Source organism: Nesoenas mayeri, assembly GCF_963082525.1.
Source record: "Nesoenas mayeri genome assembly, chromosome: 24".
NCBI lineage: Eukaryota > Metazoa > Chordata > Aves > Columbiformes > Columbidae > Nesoenas > Nesoenas mayeri.
This window is the reverse complement of record NC_137546.1, coordinates 1,083,124-1,098,707: the sequence shown is the minus strand read 5'-3', so window position 1 is coordinate 1,098,707 and position 15,584 is coordinate 1,083,124. Positions and strand designations below refer to the sequence as shown.

The 15,584-nt window shown below is 49.1% G+C and overlaps 1 protein-coding gene across 1 annotated transcript in view; it reads left to right on the top strand.

Moving 5' to 3' along the window:
- Positions 1–1,751: 1,751 nt before the first annotated feature.
- The window catches only part of PRDM16 (PR/SET domain 16), a gene marked incomplete at its 3' end in the record, with an annotated part of 213,471 nt that continues 199,638 nt past the window's right edge, over positions 1,752–15,584 (top strand). The window contains exon 1 of the mRNA XM_080358814.1: positions 1,752–2,099. Within this exon, the coding sequence (XP_080214940.1) occupies positions 2,063–2,099 (37 nt within the window). The 5' untranslated portion in view covers positions 1,752–2,062. The remainder of the gene's footprint in view (positions 2,100–15,584) is intronic.

Here is a 15,584-nt window from a genome sequence, read left to right as displayed (position 1 = left end):
CCGTGCACAGCCAGCGCCTTCTGCCAGAAAACCACGGGAATAATAGGGAAAAGTAACCAGGGATGGTATTTTCAAACTGAAATCTGCCTGTCCCATGAGCAGCTCAGTGAGGGAGGGATGCAGGAGACAGCTAGCGTCCAAGGTCGTTGGAAGGAATATTTCAATGAATTGGAAACATTAGAGCTCCTGTTTCAGCGGTGAAGCTCAGAAGAGCTTGTTTTTCCAACCTCGGGGTGCCCGCCGCGCAGTGAAACGGCTACCTGTGCTACCGCGTCCTCCAGGAAGGAATTCACAGGCACCATTTCAACATTTTAGGCGACACGTGGCTGCAAGTTCCCTTCAAACGTATTTATTTTATTTGGACTCCTGCTCCACCAACCTTCCCTTTAACGCTGGCTCCTAGGTAGCATCTGAAACGGCCCTGCTCCCATTTGCAATTAAAGAGTTTATTGAGGAGGGGAAAACCGGTAATTAGCAAGAATATTCCCCCCTCCCCAGTTCCACCTGCAGGGCAAAAGTGCAGCTGGCAGAATGGCTTCCAGCAGAGACCTGACGCACCCACAGAAGTTTTGCTTTGTTTTTGCAATGCCCTTCAGTGAGAGGGCTCCTGATTTTCCTGCTGCCTGAGCCCCGGTATGGGTTCGCACCTCAAGCGCACAGCAGAGCCCTCTCCCTAACCCGATTATTTTATTGAATGTTTATGAAGGCGCGCGCTTTCTCTCTCTCCATATTAATCTCATTAAATCCTACCTTTCAACCTTCTTCCGTGACCATCTGACCTGGCCACTTGAATTAAAATAGTGCTTTCTCCGCAGTCAAAGACAGCACATCAATCATCGGGCTATTTACACTTCGCTCCTTTCTTCAAAGCAGTTCTTGCCTGGGCTCTCTCTACCTTCGCTCTTGGGGTGACGGGCAGGTCCTGCGGGGCTCGTCGGTATCGCTCCGTCCTTTTGTTTTTTTTTTAATTTTATTTTTCCTTTCTCTCCCCACTTTCCTCGGGTGTCCCCGCTTCCCCCGGCTTCCCCCGTCCCTCGGGAGCGCTTCCCGAGCGCGCTGCCTTCCACCTGAAACGCAGAGAAAAGCGGCACCGGCTGCCCGCGGCCGCCCTCCCCGTCCTGCCGTTCCCCCGGGAGCTCCGGGGCCGGCGGCCGCTGCCCGGCGGGGAGGCGAAAGCGCCGGGCCCGGGCCCCGCCGCATCCCGGCCCGCAGCGCGAAGCGGGGCTGAGCGGCCCCGGGAGCGGCAGCGGCTGGTCCGCGCCCCCCCCGCCCCGGGAAGGGGAGCGAGAGCGTAGGGTTCGCGTTCTGGGTCAAAACGTTCGCAAACACAGACAAATCAACCGGGGGGGAGAAAGGGTAAAGGCTTTCGAGCGCCGGTGTCGAGCAGAAATAATCTTGGTAAAAACGCGAGAGATGACGGCAGAACACAAAGCGTAAATTATGTTATTTTAAAAGTTATGCAAGCCCTTGAGCCGAGGGGGGAAGAAAGGAAAAAGGCTAAAAAAGCAGGAAATAAAGACAGACACTGATTGAAAAGTTAGTGTAAATAAATATTTTTTAAAATAAAAAATAAAATACATGTCTAGTATATTTACAATTACAAGATGACATCCATTAACAAACTCTTTCTACAACATTGCTATTTAGTAGTAGTAATAATAATAATAATATAATGATAATCACCTCTTTATATGATGGCACCTTGATCCTTAAATATTGTCCAGTGTGTAAGGTCAGTGTGCGGAGGGTTAGGAGCGGAGAGGGCTGATTTTTCTTAAAGGGGCAGATCAGGGGAAGGCTGCGATGGTGCTGGGCGAGAGGAGGGGGGAGAGATAAGTGGTCTGAAGAAGAGGATAGGACAAAAAAAGAAAAAAAAAAAAGCCAAACCACCCTGATGATGATGAATACATTGGAAAGTTTTTTTGGCCCTGGTGAGGGTGTCAGATTGAATGCTCTGTGCGCATGTGCGAAGGTGTCCAAACTGACAATGCTTGGGAGATGAAGATAGTGTGTAGCTGCTTCTGGGCTCAAGGAGGAGGAGAGGAATCCACAAGCCGACACGATGAGATCCAAGGCGAGGGCGAGAAAACTGCCCAAAAGTAGGTCCTTTCTCTCCCTTCTTCCGCGTCCCAGCGCCCCGGCGGGCGGGCGGGAGGGCGCGGAGCCGGGCCGGGGGCTGCGCGGGGCTGCAGCCCCTCTCCCTCCCCGCGGCGGCGGCCAACGCGCCGCCCGCCCCGTGTGCGCGGTGACCGGGCGGCCCGCGCTGCTCCGCGCCGCTCCGCGCCGCGCCGCGCCCGGGCGCGCTATAGCGGGGCGAACGGCGAGCTGCGCGGGGCCGGGGGAGAAAAGCGAAAGTTAGCTGGAAGTTGACGAAAGGGGATAGCAACTTTTTTTTTTTTTTTTTTTTTTTTTATATAGAGTCGTTCCAAGTCTTGTGAAATAATATTCCTGGCTTTTGAAATAGTGGGCGCTAGAGATCTGCGTTTGGCATCTGCCTGCGAGAGCCGGAGAGACTTAACGCTGGAGGGGGCGGGGGGGGAGAGAGACAGGCAGAGGCAGACAGGGGGGAAAAAGAAACCCTTCTAGTCTCGGGAACAATTATCGGGGAGAGGGAAGAGAATTTGTAGCAAAAATGGATCCGCTCTCAGTGAGGGGCTTTGGATTCGCAGGTCCGGAGGGAAGATCCTGAAGGCAGCTCGGGTGTCCCAGCTGGGGGTTAAGAAGGTCTGGGGGAGGGGAGCGTGGGGGAGTGTCTTTAATTTTTAATTTTTAAAATTTACTTGGGGGTGGAATTGCAGCTCGTAAGTCTCGCGCAGCTTTTTCCTCCGTCTTCCACCGGACCCTTTTCCTTGCTTGCTTGCTTGCTTTCGAGCCGTTTTTAGGCTGGATTTTCAGAGGAGGAGAGTGCGGCTTTTGTAGGGAAGAGTGGGGGCTTTTTTTTGCCCCCGCACCCGTAGAGTCCAGCTGCAGACGCTCGGTCCGGTTCGCCAGTTAACTCTTAGGTTCGGTGCAGCAGAGGATCCCGGTGCCCGGGCAGTCTGTCTGTACTTCTCTACTATTATTATTTAGTTTCTGTTTCACTCTGGCTCCGTACGAAATATCTGAGGCTGCAGAAGTTCCAGCGCAATCTGGCCCCTGTTGGAAACTCTGCTTGTAGTGCTTGGAGGAGGATTCTGAGAGTTAGCGGCGCCTGGGTCGGTTCAGTCGCGGGCGTTTTCCCAGGGAGGCTTTCGGGCGGACTTTGACGTGTTAAGAGCTGGACGAGGAGGTTTTGGGGGCTCCCCGGCAGCCCCTGGCATGTGAACGGCTCTGCCGCAGCTCGGAGGGGGGGTCCCCAGGTGCGGTGGGCGCTGGCGGCCCCGCGGCCACCAACACCGTTTGGGGTGAAATCCTGGGCGTAGTTGCAAACCTTGGCAGGCGAAGGGGCAGAGGCAGCGGGAGCGGACGCAGCGCTCCCACACGTGGGCTCAAAGGTTTATTTTGTAATTCAAGTTCGTTATTCGGGAGCCTTTTCAACTCCTCAAGGTCAGCGGGCATTTCTTGCCGCAGCTCTGGTCCCAGTATAGGCTGCAGTTCCCCTCTCGTTTGGCGGAGAGGACATCGCTCTCGCAAGCGCTGCCCGGCAGAACAGCGCGGCTGCTCAGCCCGGCTTGCTTTAAAAAACACAAGAAAATGGCTTTGGCGCGGAGTTTGCGGCGGTGGCGGGTCCCGCCGCGGCCGAGCACCCGCGCCGCTCCGCGCCCTCGTTTTCCAAACCACACAACACGCAGCAGCCCCAAGGCCCAGCAATTTACCTTCGTGCGGCCACATTTTACAACGCGCTCCATTAAGATTTCCCCAACTCCCAAAATAGCCCCGTGCAGATATTTGTCTGCCGTCCGTACACCGTGCTGGCTCTAACAAATGCTGCTCTGTACGCAGAAATGCTGCTCCAAGGCGGGGATGTTTTACAGTTGGTGATCAACAGTGTCAGCACATCGCTGCGATGCTATTTGGGAAGTTGTCTTTCTATTAATCCTGTTTGGTTTTGGTTTTGTTGTTGTTTTTTTTTTGTTTTTTTTTTTTCCAATAAACACGCGCTTTAAATGCCCCCTTTCATTATTTTTTTTCTTAACTCATCATTTATCATTTAGGTTGTTAAGGAGAAGAATAATTTTCAGAGCTCTCTTGGCTGTGAAAATAAGGCTGAATAGAGTGGAATAATTATGTATTTTTTTTTTAATTTTGATTTTCCCCCCTCCTTCTCTTTCTCTTTGCTTCTGCAAAGGGCACGGAGGTTTTGCAGATGTGCGCCCGTGTGCGCAGCGCGGGGTCCGGGTTTTTCCAGTTGGTTGGTTGATGCGGGGTCCGAGCTGCCCGGGGCTTGGGAGCGGTGAATCCGCTGCAGGAGCAAGAGGTTCTCAGTGCCCGGCTGTGTGGAGTGCTAGGGACATGAGCTGGGACTTCTGTGCCTGGAATCAACTACTTCCCTTCAGCAGAAGGAGCTGCAGTTCAGAAACCTCCGGTCTGTGAGTGAGCGCTGCTAATACAAACTGGAAGTGTCTATTTGGAAGGCTGAGCTCTGATTAAAATCAGGTGTTTAATACAATACAAGGCCCAACGGTTTATGGGGTTTCAGTTGAGGATTTTTTAGGGATCACAGTTCAAAACAGTAGTCCAAAGCTAAGGTTTCAACATCCCAGGAGTATTTATTTGCAAAACAGATTAAACACGGACACGAGTGTATGGATCTTGCTGTATTTACATCAGCAAGGTAGCGAGAACTCCCGTTCCTGCACGAAATCCCGGGCGCACCTCTGTGCCCGCACTTCGGGGTGCTCCAGCCTCCATTAGGTGCATTTATTAATGCTGCACATATCCCGGGGAAAGCGATAGCACACGGCCGGCCGCCGAGCTGTGCAGGGCAGCAGTACACAGTATATTAAAAACACAATATGTTGTAGAATTTCATTTCATTGGACAATATTTTAAGCAGATGTGAGGCTCCTCTGGGAATTCGACTGTATTACCTGACTTGGGAAGGGTTGAACGTGCGTGTGCGCGCCGGGATGGGGGTTAGAGTGAAATTCTCGGCAATTTTAATCCGACTCCCCAGGAGCAAGGCAGGTATCGGAGCCGGCGGGGTTGAACCGGAGATGGGGAATTATTTTCGCTCGCTTTATCGCTCACCTCTGGGGGTGGGAGTCTTTGGTCATGGTCGTAAATCTAAAGATGAGGCTTGGGCAGGGTGTGAGGAGGCGCAGCAGCCCCGCGGGTGCTGGCGCTGCGGGTGAGCGCTGCGGGCGGGCACCCCCGGGTCCCCCGCACCTCCGCCCGGGGGCTGCTCCTCTCGGTAGGGACCCCGGGGGCCGGCGCCCTGCGCTGCGGAGCGCGGCGAGCCGGTGGCCCCGAAGGAGTGGGCAGGTAACAGAAGGCCATGCTGTGCCCCCGCGGTCAATGGGCCTCGTCCTTCAGCGAGAACATAAAATATTGGTGACTAGGGAGAAGCTTCTATAATAGCTGGCGGTCTCTTTTCTACTACCGAGAGAGTGGAAAGGCGGCAAATAAATAAGTTGAATGCTTCACGTGTAAAGCAAATTCGTTCTCTTTCGAAATCTATGAATTACGTTTGCAATGTACAAATAGAATTCCAAACCACACACGGATGGGTATTTGTTTCATTTCAGGCTCTAAATAAATGTTCGTGCTGGAAAACGATAGCCAGTATTTCTATGGCCCCGTTTGCTTTTCGTTGTTAGGAATATGACAAAGTCAAAGTTTCAAGTCCGAGTTTTCAGACAGAGTTGCTGCATCTTTCCGGGCAGGCTGGACTGACAGGGAAAGGGGTGCGAGTGCAGCCCTGCCCTCCCCAGCCGCCGGAGCCCGGTGCCTGCTCCTCGGTTTCAGACCTGATCAGGACAGGTTTCCCGTTTACTGATATTTATTTTTTTACTAACGAGGGAAAAGGGAGCGGGCGAGAAGCGAACGCAGCGGCTGGAGTCCAAGTACCGCTTCTCGGCGTGCGACTGTATTTGTGCTTGAACAGACGGTTCCAATATTGGAACACACGGAGGACGAAAATTTATGGCGGTTTCGGGCGTTTAGGGTTTTTTTTGTTGTTGTTGTTGTTTTGGTTTTTTTACGTCTTCAAGTCTGCCGCCGCCTGTGCCCTGTCTCTAACCCGACCCGCGGATCCGGCCCCCGGCTCAGGCAAACACATCCCGGGAAGCCGGGCGGAGCGAAGCCGCGCTGCTGCCCGGCCCGGCCGAGCGGCTCCGGGGCTCCCGTTCCCCGCTGGCCGGCGCTCCCCGGCCCGCCGGCATCGGGCCGCTCCCGTTCCCCGGGGCCGGGAACGCGCTGCGCGGGTGCGGGGGCCGCTGGCGCTGGCTCCCCGGTCCCCGCCGCCGGGGCTGCTTCGCCCTCCCCCGCCCTGCCCCGGATCTGTTCAATTAGGCAATTAGGGATGCCGGGCAGGGAAGCGGGGGGGAGGTTGATCCGCTAATTAAGATGATGTGTAATTAGCGCTCCAACAAAAATTACCAAGAATTTAAGATCGGTTTAGTATTTAAAAAAAAAAAAAATCCAAATTTTTCAAATATAATTTATCAATTCAGCCACCCTTCCCATTTAGTTTATTTGAGAAAGCATAGATGGAACAACTGCAAAGCGTTTCCTTCTCCCTTGTGCCCTGGGAAGAAACTTGGCGAATGGGAGGAATGAAGCTGTTGCTTGATGTGGAAGACCGAACTTGCCCGCAGACTGGCAGGATTAAGGTGCCAAAGTGCTAATGCTGAGGAAGATGCACAAATCGGGGGCTGAATTTTGGCCTGCAATAAAGTCAGTGCCCGTGGGTGTCCGCGGAGTTTGCGTGTGAAGTGCATGTGATGTTTTATCCACATGTGTTTACATCAGAGGGCATTTGCGTATGTGTATGTAAAAGTTTATAAAGCGCACCAAAGAATGGTGCGTTATTCCAGTTTCACTGAATTCCTGTGTCCTCTAGAAAACACTGGGCAGATGCAAAACATATCTCTGCAGATGCACTTGTCTGTTGGACTGAGAATGCACATGCAAAGACCTTATGAGACACAGTAAAATCACAGGTACTGTGGTGATCACAAACCAGTATGGTCTGTGCAGAAATCAAATGACCCGTATTTTAAAACTTTGTTTGGCATCAAATAAAGCTGTCTTATTTTTAGACTTTATATTGGAACTGCAGCGTAAGTTCAAGTTCAGCAATAGCAAATTAGGTCTTTGAGCTAAGGGCAAAAATTGAAACAAGCATATTTCTAAAGGCTGCAATTAAACATACCTGATGAAGACACAGAGGTCAGAAAGAGCAAAGAATTGCTTTTCTCTCCCACACACGGACACCATCCCCTGTGCAGTCATACATTACAAGGCTTTGAAATGGGTAGGATTCTGAACTATCAAACAGGAGAAAGCCAAGTGTACCTGAAACACAAAATCTCCACTGGCTCCTATGCAAAATGCAATGCAGGAGCTAGGATTTCACAACACGGGAGCACTGTAATTCATCGCCCTTGCTCGCTGTAATAATACCCCGGCTCCTCGGTCGGATGTGAGCGTTCCGTGACCGGTGCGACAGGAACGCTGCTGCACGGGGCTCCCACCTGCCGCACAAACAGCCGCCGCTGGGCCCCGATACCTGACAGCAGCCAGGGAAATAGCCGTCTGTGCGCGGCTGCGTTCATTACTGTTTGCAAGCACCCTGAGATTCTCAGAAGGAAATGCCCTGTTGAGTGAAAAGTATTATTATTGTTATTATGGCTATGATTATTATGGCTTATATATTTTATAAAAGCTCTGTACTATTTAATATAGTGCTTCAAAGACAAAGGCCCGCGGAAGTTTGCAAACACGAGCGAGGCCCAGCAGCCACCTCGCCGGTGGGAATGCTGTCGGTTGTGCGGTGGCGCTGGGGACGCGGAGGCCGCGTGTGTGACGGCTCGCGCAGGATCCCGTGCGCTCCCGGTGACACCAGCAGGAAAAGAGCCCACGTTCTTCGGGCTTGCTCTTGCCCTTCTAGCTGTAAAATTTGCATTCTCTGTGCTTATTATTATTATCGTTATCATTTGTCCCTGTTGCAGTAAACTTCCGATGGGAGAAATTGTTTACTGGAAGAAAAAAAAAAGCCATTGCATTTACAATCTGGGCCTTTTGTGCAGCACGAGGCTGTGCTCGCGGGGCCAGGGCCAGCCCTGCCTTTGTTTCCACGACCTAATGGCTCTCCCACTTTTACTGGATATGTTTATTTTTTTCCAGTTAGAGATTATTTAAATGATAAACTCATGCAATTCCAAATGCTACCTGAAAGGATCAAAATCTGAGCTGAATAGTGATTTTTCTCATGCCTATTTCCCAAGGGATGTTTTTAATCCTGAAGGGGTAAGTAAGCAGCATATCAATAAATACACACACCCGCGATGTCCATCTGCGGTTCAAGGAAGGCATCTGAAGGATATGTGCAAACACATTTGTTTCCACTCTCTGGATAACAGCCTGTTGATATGTCAGGGCTCCGCAGCATTCCACACCAACATTACTGCTGTGTTTTCTGATCTTAAATATGCCCTTTTTCTGGAGGAATTTCAGGTCAGGGATGTCGTGCTGGAAAAGATCTATGACCTTATTATTTCTTTTATTTTCTTAATGGATTTTCATGCATCACCGCTACCTACTCACGGACTGTTTATTTTTATTTTGATTGCAGTAGGTTGTGCGTTATGTAGCGTCCAAATCTGTAACAGAGCGTCCCTGTCCTGAAGAGGTTTTTTTCCCCTCTCCATTCAGTGAATGATGTGACCCTCTTTGCTAATAAAGATGAAATACGACCTTCATCTCTGGAATCAGTGTACTTCTTCGTGCTTCTGAATGCTTATGCCCTGCATAAGCAACTTGCCTTTTTTTGTTCCGGTGATGGGGCAGGAGTTCCCCGCGGTGCGGGTGGTGATGTGTGCTCACCGTGGGTTACAGTCGGAGCTGCTCCACGGAGCAACGTGCTCTGTGCACAGGTACCAGTTTGCAGTTGCTGCTCAGCAGCACTTGGTGCCCAGGACAGTGGGAGAGAGAGAAGTTTCTGTTGGGAGGGAGGATGAGCTTTCATCACGTCACCTCTAAGATGTGCTTTGTTCACATTTTGGACAGAAAACTAGTAAGGCATTTTTTGTGCCGCCGGACCCACTTTTGTACTGCGGACAAGGCCACTGGCTCTCGTGGGGAGACATTTTCCAGCTGCAAATGGACTCAGACAGCCAAATTATTTCCAGTAGGCCACAGAATAATATGTCTATCACGGTAAATCGTGGTCTCCGTTGGGCTGGTGTGGAAAGAAAGGCTTCATCTTCTCAAAACCATTCACTTTTTGTAGTGCTGTGGACACAAGCGGGGGAGGCCGGAGCCTGCGCAGGCGTTGGGGCTGCAATGTCAGACCAGAGTAACGGTGGTGATTTAGTTTTGTCTCGATAGTTTTACATCTTTCAGGTGTTTTGCTTAAAGGGAAGATTTTGATGTGGGAGGTTTTTGCTGGTCTGTTTTCCTTGGCTTAGGAGCTCTGAGCAAAGCTCCGGGACACAATGCCCGGCATCAGTTATTGGGATCAATTTAGCCATCATTGCCAGATAACGCTGTCAGCCCGTCTGAGATACATATTTGTTTAATAGTTAATGTTCTGTACAAAATACAGAGGGTGGGGAGAAGTCAAACTGTAGTGAATGCTCTGCTTATTTTATATCCACTATAACTATTTTTGTCCATGAAAATTGGCTTAATTATATCAATGGAATGTTTCTTTTTCAATTCTGTAGGCAATTAGTCCATCTTGCTGGCTGCAATTTATTTTAATAAAAAAATAAACCAGTGGCGTGTTCAGTTCCTCATCCCCTGGGGACAAATGCGATTGGTGTGTTTAATTTCATTAACTACAATGCGGCCTACTGGAAAAATGTATAAAATCAGCTTTATACAGCTTAAACACTGGCATTTGAAACAAATCATTACTGCATTGGCTGTCACACTGGTAATTCTAGAATCCAAGACAAAAATATTATAGCTGTTTTTATAACCCTCTGCAAATACACTGTTAAAATAATTTGTAATCATTTTTTAAACATGCCCTGATGTTTTTAGTTAAAATATCTTATCACCACCAAAGAAGGTCGGCTATTCATATGGCGTGTGTTTTATTCAATGATTCGGAGGTCACTTCCCCTGCAGCAAACCCACACCTACCTGTCTGTCTGTCTGTCTGCCTGAAGCTCCCCAGTTTAGGATGGGCTGTTAGCACCCCCTGAAACTGTATTTTCTCAACCACATGTGCTTGTCCCGCTTTGCAAGCCCAGCGTTTGTCAGGCAAGTGCAAGGAGCAGTTTTGCTGCACGGGACAGATGAAGAACATGATGAAATTGAGCGTAATTTCAAACACCACCTCCCCCCTCTGCGAGCTTTGCTTTCCGTGCCACCCACGGTGCACCCTCTCGCAGCAATGCCATGGCTGCGGTCCTGGCGGCGGGAGGGGACGGGGTGTCCGTCCTGGTCCCGCATCAGTCACATTGTGATTCTGCGAGGCTGCGGAACAGCCGAACGTCGCCTGTTCGCGGCCGCCTGAGCCGCCCCGGCGCGCGGGGACACAACCTGGCGCCTGCCCTGCTTCACAACTGTATTGCTGTGCTTGGTTACACCCAGTAGTTTTCAGATACATGGTGTAGCCACAAAACTGTTCTTCACTGTTTTTAACACATCTCTCGTTCGTATACGCACAGTATTGGTTTAAGGTTCGTGTGTTATTAGTGAATAACCCTGAGCAGAACACGTGCGCCTCGTTTTCTTCTGTGAAAACTGAGGTTAAACTGACAAAATTCAGGATTTTTTTTTAATGAGGGGCCAGATCCTCAACTCATGTAAATCAGAATCAGCATCGGTGCAGCTGATTTTCACCAGCTGAGACATGACCCAGGAGATTTTGTGCGTATGTGCATAAAATACACGAATATTGGTCTGTAGCTGTTTTAGGGGGTGCAGTTCCAGCATCTGCAGATCAATAGCTGATGGAGAAATATGCCTTGCTGCTTTTTTTTCCCCTTTCCCTTATGGGATGATCAATTATATCTCCTCAGCATATTTTAGACAGATTGCTATTTTCTGAAGTGGCAGGACTTCCTTTCCAAAGAAGTAATATACAGAAGATGGGCCATATTGGACATAAGCCATCTGTTCCCTTGCATGCCTTGTGCTTTTATTCCTCCCACTTCCACTGCTGTCATAAACAGTAGTTAATTTTCTTTCCCATATCTTTCACTTTACAGCAGCGGTGTCTTGGTAGGAGCGATACCAAGTTATTGTTTTATTGGTATTACAGGGGAAAAAAAAATCTCCTTTATTTCCTCGATATAAAACCAGAGGGGGAGTGAAGAAGAGACTTTTCCCTCCTCGCTGCATGACCCTTCCCATGGAGCAGCTCTACCTGAGCTTAGGCGCAGCACTAGGCTGGGAGCAGCTCTCCGCCCAAGCCTGGCCTGCAGCGCACAGCCTATATTTAGCACGTGGATTTACTCTCCCGGCCCAGCGTTATTGTGCTTTGAGTGTGCAATTTGTTGGCTGTAAGGAAAGGTGGAAAATTGGATGCGAAGTTTCGCTCAGGACATGGAAAAGTGGTGGAATTTTGCAGCGGGGAACGGGGGTGCGGTCCTGGGCTGCTATTATTAAACAAAACAACCCCAAACACCAAACCTTGAGCAGATTGAAACAAGGTAGCTGGGCAGGGGTTGCTCTGGGATGCAGAAAAAGCATGAATTGTCTTTTTTCTGAGCTGATGAACCAACTTTACCAGCTTATGCAGCTAATTTACCCTCAGCTACTTCATCTGTGGAACGGGAGGGACGTGCATACCTACCTTTGATTTCTGGATCGATGTCTCGTTAATGATCGTTGTGTTTGTCCCGACTCCCACTGAGATCTTTGGGATGTAGTCACTGAATTTATTGGATCAGATTTTTAATTTTTTTCTAAGTTTCAGATTTGGCTAAAAATCTTTTATTCTGCCTCAGATGCTTAAAACCGCCGTTGTTGACATGTGGCCTGGCGTTTGTTTGCCTTGCAGGATAGTATTTAGTGGTGTTTTTCTTTATTTCACAGTGAATGGACCTTTTGGGCTCAATTATATAAATTAATATTTAAATGGCTGTGCTTGAGGTTCATGTAGTATAAAATTGCTTAACCGTTTTTTCCTGTTTATAGTAAAGGACTGGTTTCATTTTATGTTTTATTACATAAACGTGAAATAAAGAACATGCACAACTTAAAGTGATCATATATTTTATTTTAGAATTATCACATAGGAATAAAATAAATGTAAATCCCTACATGGCACAATAGTCACACTTAAAAAGCAGTTGATACCTCACGGAGAACTTTGAAAAGCCCTCTGCTCAGAAACACTTCTGCTCTTATATCCCATATATAATGAATAAAAACCAGATCTTTGTTACTTTGGGAGTTCTTAAATTCTTCCTGCTAGAACACTCTTCAAGTGTTTATCCAGATAAAGTTCCGAATGGAGTTTGGTGCTTTGCTGCTGCTGACGGTCTCTGTCTGGGGCCATGGTTGAGCGCCGGTAAATGCTGGTGCCTCCTCACATCGTTCATTGGGGGTGGGTTATGATTATTTATATATTCAAACTGTGTTCATGAGGTGGATGTCAGTCCATTAAACAGCAGTTTTGGGTAGCTCTTCAGTCACCGTGTGGATCTCTGAGTCCCAAAGAACCCAGAGTTTTGCTGCAAACCACCCCAGGCGTCACCTTGAGCTGCAACCAGAAGTTCCTTATGTGATCTGGGAGTCACCACCCCAGCTAAATATTGATCTATGCAACTGCGCTGTGTGTTCCAGTGCATCAGGAAAAGGAGCCCGCATTTAACACCTATCTATTAATCTAGGGTTTTTACCCAAGGGACAGTGACTTGTTTTTTAAAGTACGGTTTAGCGGTTTGTGGAGTGAGTCTCGAGGCGTTAACCGCAGCGATGTCCTGCGCAGGGTCGGTTCTGTTTGGCGTCGCGGTGCCGTGGGTGCTGGTGGGAGGAAGCAGCGCTTGGCGGGGACCTGAGCTTCTCACTGCTCAGTAATTCAGCCCAAGTCACAGCCCTGGAACCTGAACACAGAGCTCAGAGAAAGGGTTCCCCTGCCCTTCTGGCCCTAGGAACTTCCCCTCTCGTTTACTGAAGAAGCCAGTAATTCAATAAACCAGGTGGGAGGAAGAGAAGGAAACAAGAACCTATCCAGAGTGTTACTTTGGGTTGGGACCCTCCTTTTTTTCCTAATGGAAATTCTAAAGGTAGAACAGAGCGAATCGAGGCTCATGCCCAACTCAAGACCAGGAAACCCAAGTTCCACCATGGAAGTTTGTCTTCAAGCTCATGCAGCCCATCACTGTCCCGAGGGAACGTGCCCAGAGCCCGAGAGCTGCTGCGGTTCACGGCCGTCCCCCCCGGACCCGGCTGGACTTTGGAGCAGGCCCTCAAGGCACTGAACTCTTTGGGACATCAATGCTATTTGCATATAAAGATTTTGCTTATATCTGAGTTGGTCTGTAACGCTCGTTAATGATTAGCCACCAAGGGGCTGGTATGAGATACCTGTTTCCGTGGATGAAGTCAGCTGTGCCTTTGTCTCTGCTTCTAAAGTCCTTTTTCTGATGTGACCTGGCTTTTAAAATATTGATAAACTTTTTTTTTTCTTAACGTGTCATTTGAAGAGCTATATGGCTTATTCTTCTCCAACAGCACAGAGGAATGTGTATTTACAGCCCCTTCAGGATCCTTGCGTCAGTGGAATATTCCCCTTCCACAGTCACATTTTGGTAACCCAAGGCTGCAGGGACAGCTTTGAGGACGTCCCTGTCTGTACGTAGATCTGTCTGTCTCTCGTTCCCAGCCCCAAGCTGTAACCACGTCAGGGGTGTTCTTCTTGTCGATAACGGCAGGTTCTTAATCTTGCTTTTTAGTTCTTTCACTGAAATGACATCATACATGTTTGAAATGAGAAGAATCCCTGAAAACACAGACAAATATCTACCTGCTGATCTATCTGTCTAGAGACTAAATATTGGAAGAGCGCTCATTTAGATCGATCTTGCGCCTCAGTGCTCACGTTAGAACAAAGCAAAAAAGCACTCTTGAAAAATTACCGAATTCTCCTTGCAGCATCGGGTTCCAAGATAATGATGTGTCTGTGTGTGAAAATATTAAATTGCAATAACATGCGGAGTGAGTGGCTTTCTGAATGGGGTATTCAGTTCACAGCTTGGACTATCCATAAAGCTAGTGAGTGACAGAATACAAATGGTGTCATAAAACATCAGGGGAATTTACAGCCAGCCTCAATCTTTTTGATCTATATTCTATCTATGGAGCGCTCTCAATCTATCTTTAGTTAATGAAACAGTTAAACATATTTAATTATTTATCACTGTTTAATGTCAAGAGTTATCAAAACAGATTACGTTTCCCACACATGCACTTAGAGGTATTAGGAGAACTCTAAATTGTATGTACTGAAGTCTGGGATGTTTCCTGTCCAAAGATAATGCTTTAAAACGCATCTCCGCATGGAGATGTTTTCAAACCGCGGTTGTTCGGTGGAAGCAGAGCCTCTCGTTTCTTTGCCTGAGAGCATGCTTGATTTCTAAAACTTTGCTTCTTCTACAAACTGCTTTTATTCATATTAAAAAACCAGAAAAATGAGAAATCAGTTTTACTCAAGGTGAGAAATGAAATATAACGGAGCATTCTCAGAGGGCGCGAGCTGCCCCACAACAAAGAGCCAACGGAGAAATCCTTCCAAAAGTCGGCGTGCGGTGCCCGCCCTCCCTGCGGCTGGAAAGCAGCCCCGGCCGCTTCACACACTGCGCTGAGCACACCTGGAGACCGAGCACGGCTCGGCGTCCCGTGGCTTCCCGCTGTCTGTCTCACGTGCGCGTGCACACGTACAAAATGTGTGCTGGGAGGTCTCCGAGACCCCGGTGCCCTCGCAACAGTCGGGTGCGGATCTCGGAGCTGCCTGCGGGTCTGTGCTTTCGCAGAAGTGAATTTCGGCATCGCAAACCTCCCAGGCCCTGGGGTTCCTGCTCCCCCAGCGGAGGTGTTAATTGGCACCTCGGGTTGTGCTGAGCTGCTAAAAGCCGCCGGTTGTTACTGAATCTCATCTGCTGGTTCTGGGCTGGGGGTGGGTCCTGGAGATCCCCCTCGGCCGCACCACCTGGGTCTTCTCTATTGGCAGCTTTGATAAGAAATCATTCTTTCTTCTCTGCCGAAGGTCTCTCTTTACCGGTGGTTTTAAATTGCTTTCCACTCCGGACAGACTACCCTCGTTCAAAGAGAAATGTGGAGGAGGTGGCTGGTTCCACTAAGTATTAGGAATCCATTACCAGAGGACTGAATCCTGTTGGGATCTCTTGGGAGCCAGCCCTCCTTGGCCCACCAAACACAGTGTGGCATTGTCGGCAGAAAGGGCAGGGGGATAAAGGCATCCCGCCTCGCTTTGCCCTCACAAAGAAACCTCAATACTTTTATTCAGCGGAAAATGGAAT